Here is a 27,190-nt window from a genome sequence, read left to right on the forward strand (position 1 = left end):
TCTCCTGCCCATCCCTGGGCAATGGAATGTCTCAGTATAAAACCGGATTGTATGTTCCATCTACTGAGATAGGGGAAAACCGCCTTAGGGCTGGAGGTGGGACGTGCGGGCAGCAATACTGCTCTGTAAGGCATTGAGATGTTTATGTGTATGCATATCTAAGGCACAGCACTTGATTCTTTACCTTGTCTATGATGCAGAGACCTTTGTTCACGTTTATCTGCTGACCTTCTCTCCACTATTATCCTATGACTCTGCCACATCCCCCTCTCCGAGAAACACCCAAGAATGATCAATAAATACTAAGGGAACTCAGAGGCCGGTGGGATCCTCCGTGTGCTGAACGCTGGTCCCTGGGCCCCTTTTTCTTTCTCTATACTTTGTCTCTGTGTCTCTTTCTTTTCCAAGTCTCTCGTTCCACCTAACGAAAAACACCCACAGGTGTGGAGGGGCAACCCACCCCTTCACTTGGGAGGCTGAGGCAGGAGAATTGCTTGAACCCGGGAGGCGGAGGTTGCAGTGAGCCAAGATCGCACTGCTGCACTCCAGCCTGGGCAGCAGAGCAAGAATCCATCTCAAAAAAAAAAAAAAAAAAAAAAAAAACAGCAAAAATCTAGCCTCATGGAATTGACATCCTAGTCAGGGAAACAAAGTCAAATGTATAACATGGTAGAAAAAAAACTGGAAACAAATCCCAGCACTTTGGGAGGCTTAGGTGGGAGGATCACTTGAGCCCAGTAGTTCAAGACCAACCTGGGCAATACAGGGAGATCCTGTCTCAAGAAAAAAGAAAACGGGAAACAAATTAAGTCTTCATCAACTGGTGAGTGGATAGAAAATGTAGTATGTGGGCCGGGTGCAGTGGCTCACGCCTGTAATCCCAGCACTTTAGGAGGCCGAGGCGGGCGGGTCACGAGGTCAGGAGATCGAGACCATCCTGGCCAACTTAGTGAAACCCTGTCTCTACTAAAAATACAAAAAAATTAGCCGGGCGTGGTGGCAAGGCGCCTGTAGTCCCAGCTACTCGGGAGACTGAGGCAGGAGAATGGCGTTAACCCAGGAGGTGGAGCTTGCAGTGAGCCGAGATCACGCCACTGCACTCCAGCCTGGGTGACGAGCGAGACTCCGTCTCAAAAAAAAAAAAAAAAAGAAAATGTAATATGTGGCCGGGCACGGTGGCTCACACCTGTATTCTCAGCACTTTGGGAGGCCAAGGCAGGTGGATCACTTGAGGTCAGGAGTTCCAGACCAGCCTGGCCAACATGGTGAAACTCCATCTCTACTAAAAACACAAAAATTGCTCAGGCGCAGTGGTCCACGCCTGTAATCCCAGCACTTTGGGAGGCCAAAGCGGGCAGATCACGAGGTATGGAGTTCGAGACCAGTCTGGCCAGCGTAGTGAAACCTCTTCTCTACTAAAAATACAAAAATTAGCTGGGCGTGGTGGTGTGTGCCTGTAGTCACAGCTACTTGGGAGGCTGAGGCAGGAGAATCGCTTGAACCTGTGGGGGCAGAGGTTGCAGTGAGCCGAGATCACGCCACTGCACTCCAGCCTGGGCGACAGAGTGAGACTCCATCTCAAAAAATAAAAATACAAAATAAAAATACAAAAATTAGCTAGGTGTGGTGGCACATACTTGTAATCCTAGCTACTTGGGAGGATGAGGCAGGAGGATCACTTGAACCCAGGAGGTGGAGGTTGCAGTGAGCTGAGATCGCACCACTATACTCCAGCCTGGGCAACAGAGTGAGACTCTGTCTGAAAAAGAAAGAAAAAAGAAAATGTAGCACGTCTATACAATGGAATAGTGTTCAGCAACAGCAAGCAGCGAACTCCTGATATAGGCTATGCCACGGACTTTAATTATGTGCTAGGTGAAACACGCCAGACACAAGAGGCAATGTATATTGTATGACACCCTTTATATGAAATTTTCAGGAAAGGCAATTATAGAGACAGGGTGGATTAGTGGTTGCTGGGAGCTGAGGGTAGGAACAGGGAGGGAGGGATCTTATTGAAGACAGGAAAGTGTTTTAGATGTTTTAGAACTAATTTATGGTAATAATTGCACTATTTGGTAAAGTTATTTAAAATCTCTGAGGGCTGAACACGATGGCTCATGCCTGTAATCCCAGCACTGTGGGAGGCCGAGGTGGGAGGATCACTTCAGACCAGAGTTTGAGACCAGCCTAGCCAACATAGTGAGAGACCTCATCTCTAAAAAAAAAAAAAAAAAAAAAATTAGCTGGGCGTAGTGGCACCTGCCTTTGGTCCCAGCTACTTGGGAAGCTGAGGCAGAAGGACTGCTTGAGCCCAGAAGTTCAAGGCTGCAGTGAGCTATGATCGTGCCACTGCACTCCAGACTGGGCAATGGAGCAAGACCCTGCCTCGAAAAAATAAATTTTAGGCCAGGCGCGGTGGCTCACGCTTGTAATCCCAGCACTTTGGGAGGCAGAGGCGGGCCGATCACGAGGTCAGGAGATCGAGACCACGGTGAAACCCCGTCTCTACTAAAAATACAAAAAAATTAGCCGGGCGTGGTGGCGGGTGCCTGTAGTCCCAGCTACTCGGAGAGGCTGAGGCAGGAGAATGGCGTGAACCCGGGAGGCGGAGCTTGCAGTGAGCCGAGATTGCGCCACTGCACTCCAGCCTGGGCAACAGAGCGAGACTCCGTCTCAAAAAGAAAAATAAATAAATAAATAAATAAATAAATTTTAAAAATCACCTAGTTGTATATTTGAAATGGGTGAGTTTTGTACAACTTATACCACAATAAAAGCCTGTAATCCCAGTACTTTGGGAGGCCAAGGTGGGAGGACTGCTTAATCCCAGGAGTTTGAGAGGAGCCTGGGCAACATAGTGAGACGCCATCTCTACAAAAATTTAAAAATTAGCCAGGTGTGGTGGCCCATGCCTGTAGTCTCAGCTACTCGGGAGGCTGAGGCAGGAGAATCGCTTGAGCCCAGGAGATCTAGGCAGCAGTGAGCTGAGATTGCATCACTGCACTCCAGCATGGGTGACAGAGTGAGACACACTGTCCCTATAAAAAATAAGGCTGGGCACGGTGGCTCACACCTGTAATCCCAGCACTTTGGGAGGCCAAGATGGGTGGATCACGAGGTCAGGAGATCGAGACCATCCTGGCTAACACGGTGAAACCCCATCTCTACTAAAAATACAAAAAATTAGCCGGGCTTGGTGGCAGGCGCCTGTAGTCCCAGCTACTCGGGAGGCTGAGGCAGGAGAATGGCGTGAACCCGGGAGGTGGAGCTTGCAGTGAGCAGAGATCGCGCCACGGCACTCTGGCCTGGGCGACAGAGCAAGACTCCGTCTCAAAATAAATAAATAAATAAATAATAAAGTAAAAAAAATTAAAAAGACCTGAAGACAGGCCAGGTGCAGTGGCTCATGCCTGTAATCTCAGCACTTTGGGAGACCAAGGCAGGCGGTCAAGAGTTCAAGACCAACCTGGCCAACATGGTGAAACCCTGTCTCTACTAAAAATACAAAAATTAGCTGGGCATGGTGGTGGGCACCTATAATCCCAGCTACTCGGGAGGAGGCTGAGGCAGGAGAATCATTTGAACTCGGGAGGCGGAGGTTGCAGTGAGCTGAGATCATGCCATTGCACTCCAGCCTGGGCAACAGGGCAAGACTCAAAAAAAAAAAAAAAAAAAAAAAAAGACCTGAAGACAAGCAGGCAAGCAAGGCAAGCATATAGAGGAAGAGGGAAGAGCAAATGCAAAGGTCCCTGAGGCAGGAATGTGCCTGTGTCTGAGGAGCTGCGCTGAGGTCAGAGTGGCAGAGAGAGTGGAAGGAGAGAGGCAGATGAGGGAGAGGGGAAGAGAGGCAGGTGGCGGGCGTGGACTTGTAAATCAAAGACCTTTGCTCTTTACCCTGAGTGTGACTGGGAGATGAGCAATGATTGTGGCTTTGCCTGCAACTGGACGCGGGATATGAGAGAAAGTGTCCGTCTCTCGAGGCAGAGTGCGCATTCCATGAGAGTGAGAACTCATCTGCTTTGTGCACCACCCAGAACGGTGTGACTCAGAGGTGCTGCTCGCCATGCCTTAGTGAACAGGTGGCATCTCCTGCTGCCAGGTACTGTACTAAGGGCGAGTCACCACCGACACAGAGGGGCTGCAAGTTTGGGTCCTGGAGGTCAGTCGCTCTACCGCTTACTGCTTTGTGGAGAAATCAGCTAGCCACTCTGGACTACTGTTTCCTCCTCTGTAAAAAGGAAAACTTATCTCATGTAGGAAATGGTTTTGCACAGAACTTGCCTGGCACAAGTTAAACTGATGCTCAATCAATGTTAGTTTTTGTTTTCTTCTTCAATTTTTTTTTTTTTTTGAGACAGAGTCTTGCTCTGTCGCCAGGCTGGAGTGCAGTGGCCTGATCTCAGCTCACTGCAATGCAACCTCCAACTCCCTGGTTCAAGCGATTCTCCTGCCTCAGGCTCCCAAGTAGCTGGGATTACAGGCACACGCCACCACGTCCAGCTAATTTTTTGTATTTTTAGTAGAGACGGCGTTTCACCGCATTAACCAGGATGGTCTCAATCTCCTGACCTCGTGATTTGCCCACCCTGGCCTCCCAAAGTGCTGGGATTACAGGCATGAGCCACCGTGCCCAGCTTTTTTTTTTTTTTTTTTTTGAGGCAGAGTCTTGCTCTGTCACTCAGGCTGGAGTGCAGTGGTATGATCATAGCTCACTGCAGCCTCAACCTCCTGGGCTCAAGGGATCCTCCTACCTCAGCCTCCTGAGTAGCTGGGACTATCAAGGGATCCTCCTACCTCAGCCTCTTGAGTAGCTGGGACTATCAAGGGATCCTCCTACCTCAGCCTCCTGAGTAGCTGGGATTATCAAGGGATCCTCCTACCTCAGCCTCCTGAGTAGCTGGGACTATCAAGGGATCCTCCTACCTCAGCCTCCTGAGTAGCTGGGATTATCAAGGGATCCTCCTACCTCAGCCTCCTGAGTAGCTGGGACTACAGCCATGCACCATTATGCTTGGCTCATACAAAAAATTTTGGGGGGGCTGGGCGCAGTGGCTCACACCTGTAATCCCAGCACTTTGGGAGGCTGAGGCGGGTGGATCACCTGAGGTCAGGAGTTTGAGACCAGCCTGACCAGCACGGTGAAACCCCGTCTCTACTAAAAATACAAAAATTAGCCAGGCCGTAGTGGTGGGCGCCTGTAATCCAGTTACTTGGGAGGCTGAGGCAGGAGAATTGCTTGAGCCTGGGAGGTGGAGGTTGTAGTGAGCCAAGATTGCGCCACTGCACTCCAGTCTGGGTGACAGGGTGAGACCCCATCTCAAAAAATATATATATATATTTTTTACAGATGGGGTCTCACTATGTTGCCTAGGCTGGTCTTGAATTCTTGGGCTCAATTGATCCTCCTTGGCCTCCCAAAATGCTGGGGTTACAGGCATGAGCCACTGCATCCAGCCTTGCCATTTGGTTCTCATCCACCGTGACTAACAGGCGCAGGGACCGTAGCTTATGTTTGCCCTCCCCAGTCCCTGGTCACGCCTCACGTAGCAACAGGCACAGGTGGCATGTGGAACTTCCCTGTTGTTCTTGCCTTGGCATTTATGGCTCTGACCTGCCCTGTTTTTTAATTTTCTTTTTTTTTTTTTTTTGAGACGGAGTCTTTCTCTGTCCCCCAGGCTGGAGTGCACTGGCGCGATCTCGACTCACTGCAAGCTCCGCCTCACGGGTTCACGCCATTCTCCTGCCTCAGCCTCCCGAGTAGCTGGGATTACAGGCGCCCGCCACCATGCCCGGCTAATTTTTTGTATTTTTAGTAGAGACGGGGTTTCACCGTGTTAGCCAGGATGGTCTCGATCTCCTGACCTCGTGATCCGCCCGCCTCGGCCTCCCAAAGTGCTGGGATTACAGGCTTGAGCCACCGCGCCCGGCCCTGTTTTTTAATTTTCTTTGACGGAGTCTCGCTGTGTCGCCCAGACTGGAACGCAGTGGCACGATCTTGGCTCACTGCAACCTCCACCTCCCAGGTTTAAGTGATTCTCCAGCCTCAGCCTACCAAGTAGCTGGGATTACAGGCATGTGCCACCCCACCTGGCTAATTTTTGTATTTGTAGTAGAGACAAGGTTTCCTCATGTTGCCCAGGCTGGTGTTGAACTCCTGACCTCAGGTGATCCACCCGCCTCGGTCTCCCAAAGTGCTGTGATTGCAGGCATGAGCCACTGCACCCAGCCTGTCCTTCCCTGTTTATTCCCTGATGATCTCTGCCTAAAATGCCTTGAGGGTATAAACAGTGCCTTCTCCCCTGTAGGAAAAGGGGACCTGTTCTCCCAGCTGGCAGCGGTATTGACGTCATCCACTGCTAGGTCAGCTTACCCCTTCTCTAACACTTCACCAGCAGCCATCCTTCCGAGGGACACTCTAACCCTGAAAGCTTTTACTTAATCTCTGCAATTTAGGAAGATTTCTGGATGTCAATTTAAGTACGTTGGGAAGGCAAGACGGTGGGGGACCAAGGAGGTCACTGTCTAGCCCTCCCGGCAGGTCTCACGCTCCTGCACGCCCAAGGGCTAATGGGTGGACTGGAAAAGCAGCTGCAGCAAGGCTGGTTTGGTTTCTTTCCTGAAGCTTACAGGAAGAGAGTGCCTTGGTTCTGTAAACACCATAATCCCTGTTCCTGAATGTTTTCTTTGAAATCAACCACATCTTGGGAGACAGATGACCTTAAGCACACAGTATGCAGGGACCCAGTTTCCTTTCCCAGAAGACGAAAGCTCTGGACTGGAACCTGTGACCACAGCCAGTCTTGCTCTGGTCCTTGATGTTCTGGGATCCTGATCGTCAGGAAATCTCGACGGACCGTCCCTGGGAAGTGCCAAGGGGCTGACAACCCAACTAGAAAGGCCCAGGCTTGGCCTCCACCCAGCTGACTGCTGGGTCTGGGATTTGATATGATTCCACTTAACAGGCTAGGATGTGAGCCTCTTACTGTTTCAAAAATGCTGGGAGAAGCCTCGAGACTCCAGGGTCAGAGACAAAGGCTTTCCTGCTCGCACGAAGCAGCATAGACGCCACCATGTGTGGGATTCCCCTGGGCTGTGGAGGCAGAGCCGGGGAACCAGATGGACACCTGCACAGGGAGTGGGTTGTTACGAAAGAGGCATGCTAAGCTTGGGGACCTGCCTGGCTATACCCAGCCTGCCCTCACCCCTCAAGGTGCTTGCTGCAAACACAACCCTAAGAAATGACCAAGGGAGGCCAGGCACAGTGGCTCACGTCTGTAATCCCAGCACTTTGGGAGGCCGAGTCAGGTCAATCACTTGAGGTCAGGAGTTTGAGACCAGTTTGGCCAACATGGCGAAACCCCATCTCTACTAAAAATACAAAAATTAGCCGAGCCTGGTGGTGTGTCCCTTATAATCCCAGCTACTTAGGAGGCTGAGGCAAGAGAATCACTTGAACCCCGGAGGCAGAGGTTGCAGTGAGCTCAGATTGTGTCACTGTACTCCAGCCTAGGCAACACAGTGAAACTCTGTCTCAAAAGAAAGAAAGAAAATAAATAAAACCAAGGGAGACAGCTATCATGGTCGTGCATTCCTGGTACATTCAGCAAGACCTGTAGGAGCAAGAGACTCCCCTCTACCGCCTTAGCTGCTGATAAATCAAACGAATGTGTCATTCTGCTTCCACCCTGATGAATCTGACCAACAGAGGCTGGGGCCAAATGTGTTGTTTCATACAGCATCTCATTAAGCATCTATGATCAACTGGACTCCAATCTGCAGCATTAACCTCAACCATGCTGCCGGGTTCCAGGGGCGAGGGGACCAGCAGGTCTTAATCCCGGACACAGTCTCCTATTCACTAGGACAGGGGTCCCCAACCCCCAGGCCACAGACCAGTACCAGTCCGCAGCCTGTTAGGAACCCAGATGAACAGCAGGCGAGTGACCATCACTGCCTGAGCTCCGCCTCCTGTCAGATCAGCAGCGGCATCAGATTCTCATAGGAGTGCAAACCCTATAGTGAACTGTGCACGCGAGGGATCTAGGTTGTGTGCTCCTTATGAGAATCTTTTTTTTTTTTTTTTTTGAGACACAGTCTCACTCTGTTGTCCAGGCTGGAGTGCAGTGGTATAATCTCGGCTCACTGCAACCTCCACCTCCTGGGTTCAAGTGATTCTCACGCCTCAGCCTCCCGAGTAGCTGGGATTACAGGCGTGCATCACCACACCCAACTAATTTTTGTATTTTTGGTAGAGACGGGGTTTTGCCATGTTGGCCGGGCTAGTCTCCAACTCCTGACCTCAAGTGATCCACCCACCTCAGCCTCCCAAAGTGCTGGGATTACAGGTGTGAGCCAATGCGCCCAGCTTCCTTATGAGAATCTAATGCCTGATGATCTGAGGTGGAAGTTTCATCATGAAACCACCCACCACCCCCCACCACCCTGGTCTGCGGAAAAACTGTCTTCCACAAAACCAGTCCTTGGTGCCAGAAAGGTTTGGGAGCACTTCACTAGGACTCACACAAGGGAGTCAAGTCTGACCTGCTGATATTTGGTGTCATTGCCTGTCATTACAAACCCAAAAAGCAACCTCCTCCCCAGAGGAGAGACATTCTGTGGGCCACCTTCCCACATGCAAACACACAACCTGAGGGGTCCAGGGTGCCCAGCTTAGGAATTTTTTTGTTTTTGGTTTTAGAGATGGGGTCTGGTCTTGTCTGTTGCCCAGGCTGGAGTGCAGTGGTAGCATTGTGAGCATGGTTCACTGCAGTCTTGACCTCCCAGGCTCAAACGATTTTTCCATCTCAGCCTCCCAAAGTGCTGGGATTACAGGCGTGAGTACTGCACCCAGGCAGGAATTGGGAAACGTCACTTGGAACACCACAGCATTGGTTCGGTTGAGCCCCATGGGCAGTGCTACTGAGCTGCAGGCTCAATTACTACATGGGGTAGAGCTCAGAGCTCCTGAGGCATCAGAAGCCTATGATTTTGTACCAGCCAGACTGGAACAAGGCTGGGCCTGTCCCTACGTTTAGGAACATCTTGAATGTTGGGGGAGGGGGCCCCACATTCAGGAGCTGCCATTGATGGCTTCAGGTGCAGAATGGCTCTAGACTGGCCATGTCTACAAGTGTGGGGTTTTTCTTTTTCTTTTTTCGAGACAGAGTCTCACTCTGTCACCCAGGCTGGAGTGCCAGTGGTACAATCTTGGCTCGCTGCAACCTCCGCTTCCCAGGTTCAAGTGATTGTCGTGCCTCCGCCTCCCGAGTAGCTGGGACAACAGGCATGCGCCACCACACCCGGCTAATTTTTGTATTTTTAGTAGAGATGGGGTTTCACTATGTTGCCCAGGCTGGTCTGGAACTCCCGACTTCAAGTGATCTGCCCGCCTTGGCTTCCCAAAGTGCTGGGCTTCCCAAAATGCTGGGATTACAAGTGTGAGCCACTGCACCCGGCTTACAGGTGTGTTTTTATAGTGGGTCAGAATAGCAGCTGCAGATGCTGCTGGACTTGGGAGGACCAGGTGACGGTCTGGCCAAGCAGCGGTGCTGGGTCTGGAGGCCAGAGGGAGGACTGATTGCACCCTCCCCACCCCTCTCTCCCCACCTCCTGGGGTCTAAGGTGTTCCTGAGAGGTGACAGCGTGCTGGCAGTCCTCACAGCGCTCGCTCTCTCTCGGCGCCTCCTCTGCCTGGGCTCCCACTTTGGCGGCACTTGAGGAGCCCTTCAGCCCACCGCTGCACTGTGGAAGCCCCTTTCTAGGCTGGCCAAGGCCAGAGCTGGCTCCCTCAGCTTGCAGGGAGGTGTGGAGGGAGAGGCGTGAGTGGGAACTGGGGCTGCGTGTGGTGCTTGCGGGCCAGCTGGAGTTCCGGGTGGGCATGGGCTTGGCAGGCCCCGCACTCGGAGCAGCTGGCCGGCCCTGCCGGTCCCGGACAATGAGGGGCTTAGCACCCGGGTCAGCGGATGCGGAGGGTGTACTGGGTCCCCCAGCAGTGCCAGCCTACCGGCACTGCGCTCGATTTCTCACCAGGCCTTAGCTGCCTTCTTGCGGGGCAGGGCTCGCGACCTGCAGCCTGCCATGCCTGAGCCTCCCACCCCCTCCATGGGCTCCTGTGAGGCCCGAGCCTCCCGGACGAGCGCCACACCCTGCTCCACGGCGCCCAGTCCCATCAACCACCCAAGGGCTGAGGAGTGCAAGCGCACGGCGCGGGACTGGCAGGCAGCTCCACCCGCAGCCCCGGTGCAGGATCCACTGGGTGAAGCCAGCTGGGCTCCTGAGTCTGGTGGAGATGTGGAGAACATTTATGTCTAGCTCAGGGATTGTAAATACACCAATCAGCACCCTGTGTCTAGCTCAGGGTCTGTGAATGCACCAATCAACACTCTGTATCTAGCTACTCTGGTAGGGCCTTGGAAAACCTTTATGTCTAGCTCAGGGATTGTAAATACACCAATCGGCACTCTGTATCTAGCTCAGGGTTTGTAAACACACCAATCAGCACCCTGTGTCTAGCTTGAGGTTTGTGAGTACACCAATCGACACTCTGTATCTAGCTGCTCTGGCGGGGCCTTATAGAACCTTTGTGTCGATACTGTGTATCTAACTGATCTGATGGGGACGTGGAGAACCTTTATGTCTAGCTCAGGGATTGTAAATGCACCAATCAGTGCCCTGTCAAAACAGACCACTCGGCTCTACCAATCAGCAGGACGTGGGTGGGGCCAGATAAGAGAATAAAAGCAGGCTGCCTGAGCCAGCAGCGGCAACCCACTAGGGTCCCTTTCCATACTGTGAAAGCTTTGTTCTTTTGCTCTTTGCAATAAATCTTGCTATTGCTCACTCTTTGGGTCCACACTGCTTTTATGAGCTGTAACACTCACCGCAAAGGTCTGCAGCTTCACTCCTGAAGCCAGCGAGACCACGAGCCCACCGGGAGGAACCAACAACTCTAGACGCGCCACCTTAAGAGCTGTAACACTCACCGCCAAGGTCTGCAGCTTCACTCCTGAGCCAGCGAGACCACGAACCCACCAGAAGGAAGAAACTCCGAACACATCTGAACATCAGAAGGAACGAACAACTCCAGACGCGCCACCTTAAGAGCTGTAACACTCACCGTGAGGGTCCGCAGCTTCATTCTTGAAGTCAGTGAGACCAAGAACCCCCCAATTCTGGACACATTCCCTCCCCAGGTGCCAGGTTGTTGGTCTCCCTCCAAGGACATGAAATCAGTCTGTATCCCACCCCAGGAAGTACTGCTTCACTACTTCTTTCAACATCTACTCACACCCAGACTTGTTTTTGGAAGAGTCAGATGTGAATGGAACATGGGCATTTTTACAAATTGAGAGACTTATGATTTCTCTCACGTTGTCTGATGTGGGACACTGTAGGGAGACTTGGCAAAAAGGACACTCGACCAAGTGGCCACTGTCTTCTGGACCTAGGACGAGTGAGTCCAGGAGAGTCCCAAGGGCAGAACCTGAGCTAAGGCCAAGCCCCATAGGTCCTGTTCCGGTGGGCCTGCCCCCTGGAGGCCGCACCCATCAGGCAGGCCTGGGCTTGATGTTGGGGGAAGAAAGAGGCATACATACCCAGGAATGATAAGGGTAGAATTCCTAATTTTTCTTTCTTTATTTATTTTATTTCTGAGACAGAGTCTTGCTCAGTCGCCCAGGCTGGAGTACAGTGGTGCGATCTCGGCTCACTGCAAGCTCTGCCTCCCGGGTTCACGCCATTCTCCTGCCTCAGCCTCCTGAGTAGCTGGGACTACAGGCGCCCACCACCACACCCGGCTAATTTTTTGTATTTTTAGTAGAGACGGGGTTTCACCGTGTTAGCCAGGATGGTCTCGATCTCCTGACCTCGTGATCCACCCGCCTCGGCCTCCCAAAGTGCTGGGATTACAGGCGTGAGCCACTGCGCCCGGCCTGTTTTTTATTTACTTTTTTGAGACAGAGTCTCATTCTGTCACTCAGGCTGGAGTGTAATGGCGCGATCTCGGCCCACTGCAACCTCTGCCTCCTGGGTTCCAGCAATTCTGCCTCAGCCTCCCAAGTAGCTGGGACTATAGGCATGTGCCACCATGCCTGGCTAATTTTTGTATTTTTAGTAGAGATGGGGTTTCACCATGTTGGCCAAGCTGGTCTCGAACTCCTGACCTCAAGTGATCGGCCCGCCTTGGCCTCCCAAAGTGCTGGGATTATAGGTGTGAGCCACTGTGCCCAATTTGTATTTTTTTTGAGACAGGGTCTTGCTCCGTTGCCCTGGCTGGAGTGCAGTGGTGCAATCATGTCTCACTGCAGCCTTGATCTCCTGGGCTCAAGCGATCCTCCCACCTCAGCCTCCTGAGTAGCTGCGAGTACAGCCATGCATCACCACGCCTGGCTTGTTTTTTTTTTTTTTGTAGAGATGGGGTTTTGCCACGTTGCCCAGGCTAGCCTCGAACTTCTGGATTCAAGTGATAAACCTGCCTCAGCCTCCCAAAGTGCTGGGATTACAGGCATGAGCCACTGCACCGGTCCCTAATGTTTATGAGTCTGTATAACCCCCAAGCCCTTTGTCCTGATGTTTAACCCAGGAGATGGCCTAGGGGAACCCTTCTTAGGGACAGCCACTCTGTCTGCCTTCCTCAAGTGTGTGGACCAGGAGAAGGGAGAGTGAGAAGCTCTGAGCTGATTTTTGGTGAGCTGATTTTTTTTCAGGCTGGTCAAGTAAAGCAGCAGAAGGAACAAAGAACTCTGTAACTGGCTGTGATCAATTACTTGTCACACCACTGCACTCAGACCAGCAATGAGTTGATTTTTTATAAAGCCCATTCCACCTCTCAACAGTGCCAGCAGCCTGAGGGAGACAGGGATGTGAAGTGGCCACTGAATGCCTAGGCCACTGACCCACTGTTGGGCAGCCTTTGCAACAAAAAGAGGGCCTTTGTCAGGCTGTAAAAGGCCCCAAGAATTGAACACATGACACAGCTGAGCTTCAAGGGCCACGGTGGCAGCAGCCCGAAGAGTGTCTGCTGCGGTGAGGCCCACCAGTCGCCCTGGAAAGAGTCCAGAGGCCCAGATGGAGTCGAGCTGCCAGGAGCGGTGGGGCTGGGGCCTCCCTTGCCATGAGAAGAAAGGGGCAGGTTTAGGCAGGAGAAGTGGGTCACAGAGCAGCAGCTTCTGCACTAGAAACATATAAAGGCTCATTGAATTAGAAACCTACAGAAGCTCAACTGGGCTTCAGAGAATTCCCTTCATCTAACTTCCTATTATGGTGGAATTAAGTGATTCTCAAGTTTTTGTTTTTGTTTTGAAACAGAGTCTTGCTCTGTCACCCAGGCTAGAGTGCAGTGGCACAATCTTGGCTCACTGCAACCTCTGCCTCCCAGGTTCAAGTGATTCTCCTGCCTCAGCCTCCTGAGTAGCTGGGATTACAGGCACCCACCACCACACCCGGCTAATTTTTTGTATTTTTAGTAGAGACGGGGTTTCACCGTGTTAGCCAGGATGGTCTGGAACTCCTGACCTCAGGTGATCCACCCGCCTCGGCCTCCCAAAGTGCTGGGATTACAGGCATAAGCCACTGTGCCCGGCCAATTCTCAAGGTTTTAAAAAAGTCCAAAGGCACAATTTTTTTTTAACATGACCGAGATAGGAGACAGTCCATATCGGAGTTGGTGGAGAAAGGCTCCTGCTGGGCAGAGGCGCATGTGCGGACTCTGCAGGCTTGCAGGGGTTAGGGGCTGCGCCCACTGCCGCACCCAGAGCGCTGCAGGTGGAGAGGCTCTGCCCAACTCCCAGCCCCTCTTTCCCTGAACCACAGGCTCGCTCGGACCCGTGTGTCTGATTTGTCTGGGACGTGGTAAGTATAGTCCACTTGTTCACCAACCCCGAGCCAGCTGCAATGACCACTGGAGAGCAGGCTGAGGCATGCAGAGATCAGCTGGGAGGACACCAGGATCCCTTTGCAGCATCTGCGGTGGGTGAGGGAAGCGGGGCAGGAGCAGATGAGCTATTTGCCCAACTTACCTCTGGAAGAGATTTTTAAGCCCTAACGGATTTCTAGGAAGGGCCAAGGGAAAGACATGGAAGTTCTTTGGTTCCAAGCAGTCGAAAGCACTGTCTGGCCTGTGGCACTGCACCTGGCCGCTCCTTCTGTGTCTCTGAGGCAGGTAGAGTCCAGCCGCTTGCCTGACCTCATGGGGCACCCAGATGCCTGTACCCCAGGACCTCCTTGTTGGAATGGAGGAGGGAGGAAAGGGGCTTCTAGAGTCTAGTGTCAGGAACACCCACAGGAGGCAGCAGGATTGGGCCTGGAGGCCAAATTCAGCCGGGCAGTTCGCTGTCCCGGTTCCCACACAGGGGCGTGTGGGAGACTTGACAGAAAAGCCCAGTGCAGGCAGTGCAAGGCCTGACCCAGAGCACCCTCCCACCACCCCTTCAAGATATAGAGAGCGCAGCACCACGAGAGGAGAAGCGTCATGGACGCCACAAGGACTCAGTTAAGCCCCTCCAACCCCAGGTCTTGGTCCTCCCTGAACAGCACGTGCCCCTCCTGGGCCCTCGAAGGCAGTGCTTCAAGGTGTGGGCTACAGTCTATAGTGGGACATCAATATCAGTTCAGAGGGTTGTAGCCACAAGTTTTAAAAAGTGAAATAGAGTAATAAAATATCAGCGTTCACAGGTGGTGAGGCTAAGTGTGGTCTGGCGAAAGTTCACAGGCACTCAGTAATAGGACATTTATTTCATCTTGTGCGTTCATTCAAAAAGATCTGAGAGACGCTATTTTGAGGGGTCTATTTCTAGAATGGGACACCTCAGATAGTGTCCTGTGATCATTTTGGTAGGGTTGAAATTAGGACTCCCATAAAGAAAGCACATGCTGAAATTTTAAAGGGGAAGGCCCCTTTTTATTAAACTTGTACATTTTACTTTCCTTCTTTCAGAATGCTAATACAAAAGTTTTGTTTATACTTAAAAAAAAAACTCATAAATCAGACTAACAAAAGAAACGATTCTAACATCACTTTTGTGATGAGAAAAGAGGCAATGGAATTCAACATAAGCAAAGACAACTCTACCTGGAGAAAATAAATCGATCAGCAAGGAAACTCGGGGCTGCTGCCAGACCGCGGGCCACGCCAGGAGGAGCCTCCTAGAGGATTTCCAAAGCAAACCCACCCCCGCCAGACCAGGAAGCAGCCGTCCTACCTCCCAGAGAAACAAACCTCAGCCCTAATGATCACACAAATCCAAGTCAATCGCTGTATTTAAAAAAAGCTCGCACATAGTCTCCCCTCCCTTCCCCAGTCCTCTTGGCGACAGGGCAGTCACAGGACATATGTGTTCTTCACCAGCTGCTCCTTGTCGTCTCCGGAGCTCCAGATGGTGCGCAGGGCACGCTCCTGGTTCCTCCGTGCCACCCGGATCAGGTAGACCATGGAGGCTCCCAGGAAGAGGATCAACACCATCACGAACAGCCCCGCCAGAACCACCACTGAGGACGAGAGAGGGGCCTCAGGACGGGGCAGGCAAGGGGAGCTGCAGCCAGAGTGGGGCTCACCAAGGGCCTGGGGAATCCAGGTGGACTCAGGCTGACCAAATGCCCCTCTCCAACCAAGAAAGGGTACACAACTGCAGCTGGAGAGGACACAGCCCACCAGAGATGCCACCAAGGAAATTCCCCCAAAAAAGGAGGCGCCATGCTATGTGCGTGCCAGCACAGTGGCTGTGTCGCCAGCAGAGTGGTCATCTGTGTTTCTTCTTTTTGAACTAAAAACCCAACTCTCGGGGCAACCTGCACAGGAGCCCCAGGCCGAGAGATGGACAAGGATGTAAAAAACACTTAGCACCAGTGTGTACACATGAAACCTTAGGGGCTTTGTGCACACACACGCTGACCGGCAATAGAGAAAGACGTGGCCCTGCAGGGGCTGGGAGGGCTGAGAGCTGCTGCGCGATGAAGTCAGGGTGGAAGCGAGGGGGTACTCAGAGCTGTGCCAGCAAATTTAATAGTGTCTGCCCCACTGCAGTCTCGCTGGTCAGCTCAGATGCTTTTCTTCAGGAGGGGATCCAGCTAAGGAGTGTGACCTGTGGCAGCCTCCCCCATGTGGCTGTGGAGCTGCAGAGTTGGCCTTTTTGGGGTCACCCTCCAGACCTGGACTGCTTGCTTCCCAGCCCCATGCCTGGAAACCAGGCTTCACTGCTAGAACAGGACAGACTCGCAGGCCAGGTCCTGGCTTCTTCACAGGGAAACAGGTGGAGAGAGAGGCCAGACTAGCATGGCAGGTCTTTTGTGCCAACATTATCACCTGCAACTCAGGCTCAGAAACACAGGCCAGAGGCCTGGCCTCCTGCTCAGACCAGACTTTGCTGGGAAACACCCTGGCCTGTGGCCCTCCGTCCTGTCAGCCGTGACCAACTCTTATGCCCCACACTGCAGCGCTCCCTCCACACCTCAGGCCAGCCTCAGGCCCGTGTGCAGCAGTCCTCAAATGCCCAACAGGAAGACCTCATCCCCAGTCACCCACGCCGCCTGGGCAGTGCCTGCCTTGTGACTGACTCACTCCAGCCCCAACTATGCACACTGAACGGTGGGACAAACCACCACCTCGCCATTCTCACGCAGAAACATGACTTTCTGCCAAGATGATGTTCACAATGGATAATGTAAACCACAGCTGGGCGGGGCTGAGCTCAGTCAAGGAAGGGAGGAGGCAGGCTGATGGCAGGAGGAGGGTAAGGGGCCACTTACCCTTTGAGCCAAGGGGCAGAGGAGGATTCTCCTGCTGGCCTGGAAGAGAACACATGGCCTGAGGTCACCTCACAGCCCCCATTCCACAGAGCTGCCGCAGGGGATCCCCTCAGCCAGGGCCTCCATGGGGAGCTCTGAGGGACTTTCTTCCAGCTTTTCTGGGGCTTAGAGGCCCTGCTGCCCTGGTGGGCCCAAGAACGGCATTTCCAAGGCCTTCATATTTTAGGGATGGGGAGATGGACCGGGGTCCTCAAGGGCGGGGCTTCCTGGGCTGAGGGGCCGCAGACTCACGGAAGCAGCGGAGCATGCAGGCCTCCTCGGAGCGGTAGCTGTTCTTATTGCCCCGGCAGCCTCCATAGATGAAGTTATTGCAGGAGTTCCTCTCCACATCAAAGTACCAGCGTGGGAAGGATGCACGGCAAGGCCCAGTGACTGCCTTGGCAGCACAGTATTCTAGGAGTAAGACAGCCCAAGGAATACAAATTAGTAGGGCCCGCAAGGAGGGGAAGCAAGCCAGAACATGACTGAGGAGGCTCGCGGCTCCAGCAGACGGAGAAACATCTCTCTGGTAGAGAAGCCTGTAAATTACACCCAAGGCCAGTGCAGCGGCTCTGACACGCTGCTCCACGGGTCCAGGTGACGGCTTCGGAGCTTTGAAGACTGCTCTCTGCCAAGCCCTATTCTAGGCCTTTTACGCGCAGTGGCTGAGTCTCTATGAGACCTGTCTGGGACCCTTCATTTTATACATGGGAACTCTGAGGCGGGGCGACAGTCACTTGCCCACAGCCAAGCCGCTGGTGAGAGGTGCAGGGACAGTGTAAATTCCAGAGCCACGTGCCAGGCTGCGCCTCTAAAGCACATCTCCACAGGCTCAGCCTCCTTCCCACTGGTGGCGGCATCCATGTGGGGCCTGTCACCTTGATCCCAATCCCAGGGGGCTGCCACCACCTGGGGAGGGGGGAGCCCTGCTCTACAACTTCCTCAGTGGAAATCCACAAGTGTCTCTCAATACCCAACTAAGAATACATGTTTTGCCCCACATATCAGTTTCTTCAGAGTTTTTTTTTTTTTTTTTTTGAGACGGAGTCTCACTCTGTTGCCCAGGCTGGAGTGCAGTGGCGCGATCTTGACTCATTGCAACCTCCGCCTCCCAGGTTCAAGCGATTCTCCTGCCTCAGCCTCCCGAGTAGCTAGGACTACAGGTGCGTGCCACTACGCCCAGCTAATTTTTTGTATTTTTAATAGAGAAGGGGTTTCACCATGTTAGGATGGTCTCGATATCCTGACCTTGTGATCCGCCCACCTCAGCCTCCCAAAGTGCTGGGATTACAGGTGTCAGCCACCGTGCCTGGCCTCTTTGGAGTTTTACCTTCATAGTTGAACATATCGCTGGAGTGGTCTTCAGAATCCTGCCTTCTGGGAGCTGAAACACAAACATCTGTGTTAGGGAGGCTGGACCGGACACAGGCCTAGCTGGGGCTGGGTCTGGAAGGGCCCACTGAGGAATGTGGACACCACGCCTTTAAGAAGGGGTGTGCAGCCCCTTCCATGGCTGGCTCTGCCACATCTCCCCAGCCCTAATGGGCTCTAGGCACACACTGAGAGTGTTGGATGAGGCGGCCCTGCCGCCACCTCACGGTTCCTATAGAAACCAAGCCCCCCACAGCTCCTAATGTTATAGGGAACACGGTCTTGTTCACACTTTCTAATACAGTGAGGGGGACATGTTCCTCTCCCAACAGGATGGAAACCAGAGCTGGCGTGGGGGGGGGGCTAGCAGAGGATAAACAGGGAGCCAGGCAGAGCAACGCCAGGACAGACATGGGACTCCTGGCCTAGCAAAGCTGGAAAGTGACCATCCTAACGCCCCAGCATTCTGCAAGCCAGCCGGCCCAACAGCTGCTGAGCTACAGTGCACTCGGTGGGTAGCAGCTGCCGGCGGAGTGCCATCCTCCAGCAGGGGTGCGGTGCAGTCCCCCCTCCACAGCAGCCTCCCAGAGCCCACAGCCTGAGGCCTGCCCCGAGGGTGCATTTGCTACCTGGTAGTGCATTGGGACCACTCACCCCAGGCACCCGATGCAGAGTCCTTAAACCATAAAGGAGGAATGGGGCAGCAGCCGCCAGCACTACAAAGCAAGCTAACACACATCTTGAGATCACGCACTGCAGTGGCGGGGAGGCGGGGGTGGCAGAGTACAGAGGATGCCCACAGGGCAGGGGACAGTGATGGCAACAGGGAGCAAAGGAAGCAGAGGAGACAGAACAGGCAGACAGGAGGGTGGGCAGGGAGTAGGGCCAGCAGAGCAGCTGGAGGCCTGCACAGCCAAGGAGGGGCCTGAGCCTCACCGGCAGCAGCCACCTCCATCCCATCCTACAGGAGGAGGTGGGGCCAGCCAGGAAGTGCTGCAGGATCCCAGGCCCCTGTATCAGCTGGACGGTATAAACTCCCCCATGTAAAGACGCTGGAGCCAGAAGCCAGCAGCCCAGACAGAGCCCCCGGTTTGCCAATTTTGAGTAAACAGAACCATGAGACAGAAGCCTGTGACAGTTCCCAAATGACAAGTGTCCTTTCACAATGACCCATCCGGTGGCCTCACTCCATCGCGGGTCTCTTTAAGAACCTACCACTTGGGACAGAGGAATCTGCTGCATTCCTGTTGGTGGCCAGGTCACCCGTGGCATTCTCTGCAAGGGGACAAAGAAACAGCACAGTGAGAGAGTGCTTCCAAGACTGCTGGGGACAAAGAATGAGCTGGCCTGTGTGCCTCTCACCACAGCATCCATTTCTCCTTTACGTGGGACCTTCAATGTGCATGCCAGACCACAACTTGGAAATAAGGAACCAAGACTGCCTCCCAAAGAGGAAATTTAATATTAACTTGCATGGAATCAGAGCAGAGATGTGCAAAGTGACCTTAAAAAGACAGTGACTTGGCCAGGTGTGGTGGCTCATGCCTGTAATTCCAGTACTTTGGAAGGCCAAGGCGGGTGGATCACCTGAGGTCAGGAGTTTGAGACCAGCCTGGCCAACATGGCAAAACCTATTAAAAATACAAAAGTTAGGGCCGGGTGTGGTGGCTCACGCCTGTAATCCCAGCACTTTGGGAGGCCGAGGCAGGTGGATCACGAGGTCAGGGATTGAGACCATCCTGGCCAACACTGCAAAACCCTGTCTCTACTAAAAATACAAAAAATTAGCCAGGTGTGGTGGCATGCGCCTGTAGTCCCAGCTACTTGGGAGGCTGAGGCAGGAGAATCGCTTGAACTCGGGAGGCAGAGCTTGCAATGAGCCAAGATCGTGCCACTGCACTCCAGCCTGGACAACAAAGTGAGACTCCGTCTCAAAAAACAAACAAAAAAACCCAAATAGTTAGCCAGGCGTGATGGCAGATGCCTGTAATCCCAGCTACTCGGGCGGCTGAGGCAGGACAATCACTGGAACCCGGGAGGCAGAGGTTGTGGTGAGCCGAGATCGCACCATTGACCATTGCACTCCAGCCTGGGCAACAAGAGCAAAACTCTGTCTCAAACAAAGAAACAAATAATCAAAACACAATGACTTCCAGGGCCAAATAATCTGCTTAACTGTATCAACTCATCTAATTCAACTGTAATACCCACTGGATAAAGGGTCGGGGGCATCACTTGAGGCCAGGAGTTTGAGACCAGCTTGGGCAATATAAAAAGACCTCATCTCTTTGGGGGGAGAAGAAAAAAACAAAACACAACATTTTTTTTAAAGGTTAACATGATAAATTTTTTTTTTGAAACGTAGTCTCGCTCTGTTGCCCAGGCTGGAGTGCAGTGGCGCGATCTTGGCTCACTGCAAGCTCCACCTCCCAGGTTCAACACCATTCTCCTGCCTCAGCCTCTGGAGTAGCTGGGACTGCAGGCACCAGCCACCACGCCCAGCTAATTTTTTTTTTGTATTTTGAGTAGAGACGGAGTTTCACCATGTTAGCCAGGATGGTCTTGATCTCCTGACCTCTTGATCTGCCCGCCTCCGCCTCCCAAAGTGCTGGGATTACAGGCATGAGCCACTGCGCCTGGCCAACATGATAAATTTTACACAGCATTTATTTTATCTCCTACACCTTGTCCAAGATGGAGGGAACCCTGGCTCCTCCGCATCCTCAGGCCTGGCCTAGCCTGATGCTATTAAATGGTCACCTTGCAAACCAGCTCCCCTCGTTCTGCGTCTCTCTTCATCAGGCAGTCTTCTGGCAACTGGACTAGAGACTTGCCTATGTGGACTAAAGGCGTGGGCCCGGGGACACGAGTGCCTGCTCCCCGGGGCGGTCCTGGTTCTCATGATGAATGAATACACTGGCATTCTCATTCTCACTTGCCTTCCCACAGAGCCTGCCTGCCTGGGAGAGAATATGCCGGCAAAGGACCCTAGGCACTAGCAGCCCTGGAGGTGTTTAGCTCTTTACAGACTCACATGGGAGCGCCTCGAGAGACATGCATCACGTCCAGTCAGATGCCAATATGTGCTTTCTGGACCTGCAAGGCGGGGCCAGACTCTAGGGAGACAGCTAACCTGCCTGCTCCCAGGAACACACAGCCACTCACGTCCCCTGGCTATGCTCACTGTCCACTGCCTGAGTTCTCAACACTTCAACTCCCTTCCTCAGGAGACAAGGAACAGCCAGGATGGCAGATACATTTGCTAAAGGCAACTCTTGACTGGGATAGCTCAGAAAAGGTAGCAAAAGATATTTCTCCCAAGTCCTCCTTCATAATGAATCACAGCTGATGATAGAAATATAGTAACTGGGTCAATGGTGGCTCACAGAGACAACGCCAAGTCATCAAAAAAAAATGTCAGGGAGAGTACCACTGAAAATATTTTTATTTATTTTTTACTTAAAGGCCAGTGTAGGCCGGGCGTGGTGGCTCACGCCTGTAATCCCAGCACTATGGGAGGCCAAGGCGGGCGGATCACGAGGTCAGGAGATCGAGACCATCCTGGCTAACACGGTGAAACCCCGTCTCTACTAAAAATACAAAAAATTAGCCGGGCGAGGTGGCAGGCGCCTGTAATCCCAGCTATAAGGGAGGCTGAGGCAGGAGAATGGCGTGAACCCCGGGGGACGGAGCCTGCAGTGAGCCGAGATCGCGCCACTGCACTCCAGCCTGGGTGAAAGAGCGAGACTCTGTCTCAAAAAAATAAAAATAAAAATAAAAATAAAAAATAAAGGCCAGTGTAATTTTTTTTGTTTTTTCAGTTAAAGTGAAATGTTTAGCTGGGCACAGTGGCTCACGCCTGTAATCCTAGCACTCTGGGAGGCAGGCAGATTGCTTCAGCTCAGGAGTTTGAGACCAGCCTGGGTAACATGGTGAAACTCCATCTTTACAAAATATACAAAAATTAGCCAGGTGTGGAGGCGTACACCTGTAGTCCCAGCTACTTGAGAGGCTGAGGCGCGAGAATCACTTGAACCCAGGAGGCGGAGGTTGCAGTGAGCCAAGATCACACCACTGCACTCCAGCCTGGTAGGCGACTGAGCAAGAAAAAAAGAAAAAAGTGAAAATCTTTAACATAGGATTTGGATGGCCAAACCCTCGGGTCTCTGGAACACTCGGGATGGAGCAGCCCCAAAGGGCCAACGTCTTATCACCACCAGCTCTCAGGAAGTCCTTCTCACTCAGCTGAGAGCCAGAGCACGCTGCTGGGAGGTTTAGGTTTTAATTTAAACTGTGAGGTTGTCATGGTCAAAATTACCTTGATCCCTCAGAACCCCTCACAGGTGAGGGCCGCAAAGAGGATGGACTCCAGGACGTATGTTTGTTTTAACTTGACCCATAACTTGGCTGGGTGAGCTATTCAAGTCATTTGTCCCACAATTAAAAATAACCCAAATAGCGGCCAGACGCGGTGGCTTACACCTGTAATCCCAGCACTTTGCAAGGCTAAGGCAGGCAGATCACCTGAGGCCAGGAGTTCGAGACCAGCTTGGCCAGCATGGCAAAACCCCATCTCTACTAAAAACACAAAAATCAGCCAGGCGTGGTGGTGGACACCTGGAATCCCAGCTACTCGGGAGGCTGAGGTTGCAGTGAGCCGAGATTGCTCCACTGCACTCCAGCTTGGACAACAGAGCAAGACTCTGTCTCAAAATAAAATAAAATAACCCAAATACCCAGGGAACAAGAGGGGCAGCCCTGTTGGAGTGGATCAAAAATGCTCTGCTCAAGAAGGCAAGGCTACTTCCTCATCGTCTGCTCTGAAACTTGTACTTAGTAAAGTGGGAGAAAGGAAGCTGGGTCACGCCGGCCCCAGCTCTGCCCTGTTGTTTTGCTGCCTTTCTGGGAACAGGAGTGAGGGTCTGCTGTGAAACCACTGTACGGCCACCAGGACACTCATATGGTGCCTGTTTCTTCTGCTTTTTAAAACATCACACAGATTCCACTGTCAAGAACTAATAAAGAAAGTATCCACATTCCAGTTAATAAATTGTCTCTAAATAGCAAAATCTGGCTGGGCACAGTGGCTCACACCTGTAATCCCAACCCTTTAGAAGGCCCAGGTGGGAAGATCACTTGAGGCCAAGAGTTCAAGACCAGCCTGGGTAACACAGGGAGACCCCATCTCTATAAAAAATTTCAAAATGAGCAAGGTGTGGTGGGGTGTGCCTGTAGTCCCAACTACTCAGGAGGCTGAGGTGGGAGGATCTGCTTGAGCCCAGGAGGTGGAGGCTGCAGTGAGACCCTGTCTAAAAAAAAAGCAGGGGCCGGGCATAGTGGCTCATGCCTGTAATCCCAGCACTCTGGGAGGCTGAGGCAGGTGGATCACGAGGTCAGGAGATCAAGACCATCCTGGCTAACACGGTGAAACCACGTCTCTACTAAAAACACAAAAAATTAGTTGGGCGTGGTGGCGGGCGCCTGTAGTCCCAGCTACTCAGGAGGCTGAGGCAGGAGAATGGCGTGAACCAGGGAGGCGGAGCTTGCAGTGAGCCGAGATCGCGCCACTGCACTCCGGCCTGGGCGACAGAGCGAGACTCCGTCTCGGAAAAAAAAAAAAAAAAAAAAAGAAAGAAAGAAAAAAACAAAGCTCCAACTACTACCATCTCACCTGTGACAGTGGCACATTTCTTGAGGCACTCCTCCTTGGTCAGGTAATTATTGCTGTTTCCGTCACAGCCCCCATACACAAACAGCTGGCAGGATCCATCAGTGACATTGTACCACCACCTAGGCATGGAGGCCCGGCATCTGCCCACCACCTTCGACACCAGGCAGAAGTCTGAAACGCGAAGCACAACCCCATTAGCTCGGCAGGGCAATCCTGGCAACGAAGGACACGCACAGACCTGTACACGGATCCCCCAGGAGAACCAGAGCCTTGAGTTCCTCCGTGAGCTGTTTCCCAAGCCCAGATGGTCAACAGGCCCACTCAGTGCTTCCTTCCTTGTATAAACACGTCGCCCAACAATAAAGACACCGACCCACCCACTGAACTGTATTTCAGTTGTGTGTTTTGTCCCCTGTCCCCATTACTGAAGACATGCACATCCAGTGTAGAAACATGACTTTATTTATTTATTTTGGAGAGAGACTCTCACTCCATCGCCAGGATGGAGTGCAGTGACTCGATCTCAGCTCACTGCAACCTCCGCCTCCTGGGTTCAAACGATTCTTTTGCCTCACCCTCCCAAGCAACTGGAACTACAGGCGTGCGCCACCATGCTGGGTTTTTTTTTTTTTTTTTGATACTTTTAGTACAGATGGAGTTTCACCATGTTGCCCAGGCGGATCTTCAACTCCCGAGCTCAGGCAATCTGCCTGCCTCGGCCTCCCAAAGCGCTGGGATCACAGGCACGAGCCACCACGCCTAACGGAAACATGACTTTTTAAAAAAAAAAAAAAAACCTGACTCCAAGACCCTTCTGGATGCTGCCCCATCCCACAGGGCCAAGGGGAGCTTAGGGCTGAAAGGTCAGAGCCAGACAAGTGAGGTTGGGAAGGAGAGGCGCTATCAGTGCCCTCGGTAGTCCTCATACGCACTTTTCCTGACCTTTCCTGTCCACTCTCTGCCCAGGCAGGCCACAGGACACTCAAATTACTGCAAGAGCCTCAGAAGGAAGCTTCTGAACTCGAGTGCCTGCAGCCCAGCCCATGGCTCCAAAGAAAACACAGGTCCTAACCCTGCGCCAGGGCTTGTTACAGCTCCTATTTGGGCACACCAAGATGGGCATATCCAAGGAAATCCCACCCACACAATAGATCACAGGTAAGTAGCACAGCAGAAAAAGCATCTTCTGAAGCAGGAAATTCCCTATCATTTGAAAAAAGCTAACTATGAAAAGTCACCCATTAGAATGTACCTTATCTAGACATTTCATATGAATGGAAGTGTACAGTATGTCCATAAAAGGCAAATCAATAGACACAGGAAGTAGATGAGGGCTGCTTGGTACTGGGGGTGGGAATGGGGAGTGATGGGTAAAGGGATCTTTAGGGGATGATGAAAATGTTCTAAAATTGGATTATGGCGATAGCTGCACAGCTCTGTAGAAGGTGCTAAAAATCCTTGGATGACATACTTAAAACGAGTGATTTTATGATAATTTTTTTTTTTTTGAGACAGAGTTTCACTCTTGCTGCCCAGGCTGGAGTGCAGAGGCACGACCTCGGCTAACTGCAACCTCCACCTCCCAGGTTCAAGCTGTTCTCCTGCCTCAGCCTCCCAAGTAGCTGAGATTACAGGCATGCGCCACCACACCTGGCTAATTTTGCATTTTTAGTAGAGATGGGGTTTCACCATGTTGGCCAGGCTGGTCTCGAACTCCTGACCTCAGGTGATCTGCCCATCTTGGCCTCCCAAAGTGCTGTGATTACAGGTATGAGCCACCACGCCCGGCCTATATAATTGTTTTTGAGATAGGGTCTTCCTCTGTCACCCAAGCTGAAGTGCAGTGGCAGGACCATGGCTCACTGAAGCCTTGGCTCCTAGGCTCAAGTGATCCTCCCACCTCAGCCTCCTGAGTAGCTGGGACTACAAGCAGAAAAAAATTTTTTTTTTTAAATAGGGGCACCTTTTGTCCATTACACGTCAATCAGAACCAGCTGGCTGTACACCTGGAACAGGTACAATATGCCAAAGGTCACAAAACACATAATCAACAAGGTCCAGAGGAAACAGCAGGAGGAGGCCCTCTGGTGTGTGACTCTGCCCACCCCAACACTGGGAGCAACACTGCCACCAACAAGACGAGATGAAGAGGACCCACGTGGGACCCAATTACAATCCAAAGCTGAAAACAGCATCAAGGCAAGAGTGCCCAACAGCTACAGAGGTGCCAGCAGCCTCTCTGCTGCCCTGCCACACTGAGCCCTGGCAGCCACTCTGGCTGCTTTGTGTCTTAGCTTCCTGAGCAGTGTCAGATACAGCCTTTTTCCACAATAAACTTGAAGGGAATATTGTACACCTTAAATGGGTGAATCATATGGCATGTGAATTACATCTCAAAACAAAAACCAATAACCTGAGGGAGGGCCCAACAACACCGGGCGCCCAGGCAGGAACCACCCGACACCACACCTGAGAATGAAGCAGGGTGACCCACAGTATCATGGCAGGAATTCGGTAACTTCGTAAGCAAGGGTGCCAGGTACACGTGGCACGTGCAGACGCCTGAGGGTGTGTAGAAGGAGAAAAAATGCCTATCAAGGGATGGATGGCAGTTACCTTGGTGAATTCAACCCTGCCCAGAACCTGGCCATCATCTTTATAGGCACAGACATGCACCCTTGCCAGTGCCCTGGTACTGAGGAGACAACAGGAGCACTGGCCTCAGCTAACAGCACACGGGATGATACATGAGACCACAGCAGCAGGTGATGAATTTACAGTGAGAACATCACTGTATTCTGTCAAGCAGGTTGCATGTTGATGTGAATCAGCAAAACACCTTGGAAAGCAAGCATCAGTGGAACACGATGCTTGGAGTCAGAATAAAGTTAGTTTACTGTATGATTCCTAAGAACATCCTCACCATTGGAATCTGTCAGGCAGACCAAATGCTCACAGTAGTGGCTCAGGACAGCTCTTCCGGAGCACGGTCATGATCTGTCCCTGAGATGCTTCCTTTCTGGGCTGCTGCTGTGAGCCAGTGCCTCTTCTAGCTTGGACGCTTTCTGTCGACGTGCTGGGGCCTTCATGACAAGTCTTGCGAGCCTGGGAAGCCATTCTGTGTCTAGACAGCTGCTTACATCTGCTCTAAATATCATTGACTTAGTAGTTTAAGTTTCAGAAAGCAGCCTTATTTTCAGGTTCCTTGGGTAAAGTAGGAAGGAAAGGTAGAACTTCACTGTTGTCCCAGGAGAATTTAGAAACATCTGTTTATGGCCAGGCACGGTGGCTCATGCCTGTAATCCCAGCATTTTGGGAGGCTGAGGTGGGCGGATCACCTGAGGTCAGGAGTTTGAGACCAGCCTG

The 27,190-nt window shown here is 52.3% G+C and overlaps 1 protein-coding gene across 2 annotated transcripts in view; it reads right to left on the minus strand.

Annotated features, from left to right (window-relative positions):
- Positions 1 to 14,872: 14,872 nt before the first annotated feature.
- Positions 14,873 to 27,190, minus strand: part of SPINT2 (serine peptidase inhibitor, Kunitz type 2) — a 28,133-nt gene continuing 15,815 nt past the window's right edge. The window contains exons 2-7 of one of the 2 annotated variants that reach the window (XM_032173052.2): positions 23,825 to 23,995; positions 19,369 to 19,428; positions 18,113 to 18,166; positions 17,035 to 17,196; positions 16,744 to 16,782; positions 14,873 to 15,486 (exon numbers count right to left, since the gene is read on the minus strand). In XM_032173052.2, the coding sequence (XP_032028943.1) occupies positions 15,320 to 15,486; positions 16,744 to 16,782; positions 17,035 to 17,196; positions 18,113 to 18,166; positions 19,369 to 19,428; positions 23,825 to 23,995 (653 nt within the window). In that variant the 3' untranslated portion in view covers positions 14,873 to 15,319. Of the gene's footprint in view, positions 15,487 to 16,743; positions 16,783 to 17,034; positions 17,197 to 18,112; positions 18,167 to 18,588; positions 18,882 to 19,368; positions 19,429 to 23,824; positions 23,996 to 27,190 lie in introns of those variants that run through there. The other variant, XM_058426975.1, reaches the window with a different exon arrangement.

Source organism: Hylobates moloch, unplaced genomic scaffold, assembly GCF_009828535.3.
Source record: "Hylobates moloch isolate HMO894 unplaced genomic scaffold, HMol_V3 SCAFFOLD_13, whole genome shotgun sequence".
NCBI lineage: Eukaryota > Metazoa > Chordata > Mammalia > Primates > Hylobatidae > Hylobates > Hylobates moloch.